The sequence below is a fragment of the Nicotiana attenuata genome, chromosome 6 (assembly GCF_001879085.1).
Source record: "Nicotiana attenuata strain UT chromosome 6, NIATTr2, whole genome shotgun sequence".
Lineage (NCBI taxonomy): Eukaryota > Viridiplantae > Streptophyta > Magnoliopsida > Solanales > Solanaceae > Nicotiana > Nicotiana attenuata.
Genome location: NC_031994.1, coordinates 69852520 through 69852868, shown reverse-complemented (window position 1 = coordinate 69852868; position 349 = coordinate 69852520). Strand labels below are relative to the sequence as shown.

Sequence of the window (349 nt, the reverse complement as noted above, 5' to 3'; positions counted from 1 at the left end):
CCCCCCCCCTCTTTCAGGTGGTTCCGCACATCACTGATGCTATCAAGGATTGGATTGAGGCAGTATCTCTTGTTCCTGTGGATGGGGAGGAGGGACCTGCAGATGTTTGTGTCATTGAATTGGGTGGGACTGTAGGTAAGTTCTTCTAGAGGCAGTGGTATCTTATGTACTCAAAGCTGCTCCTTTCTCTTACTCCTAATCCATGAGCATGTCGTTTCTTCTCAAATAACATCTTACTTGATTATTTTTAGGCGATATTGAATCAATGCCCTTCGTTGAGGCTTTACGGCAGTTATATTTTTCAGTCGGTAAGTGGGAATTTGCTTAAAGTGGGGGGGGGGGGGGGTGA

General features: G+C 46.1%; 1 protein-coding gene across 3 annotated transcripts in view; it reads left to right on the top strand.

Moving 5' to 3' along the window:
* The window catches only part of LOC109227165 (CTP synthase-like), a 24695-nt gene that overhangs the window by 18522 nt on the left and 5824 nt on the right, over positions 1-349 (top strand). For all 3 annotated transcript variants that reach the window (XM_019392216.1, XM_019392217.1, XM_019392218.1), the window contains 2 exons: positions 18-135; positions 252-308. In XM_019392216.1, the coding sequence (XP_019247761.1) occupies positions 18-135; positions 252-308 (175 nt within the window). The remainder of the gene's footprint in view (positions 1-17; positions 136-251; positions 309-349) is intronic.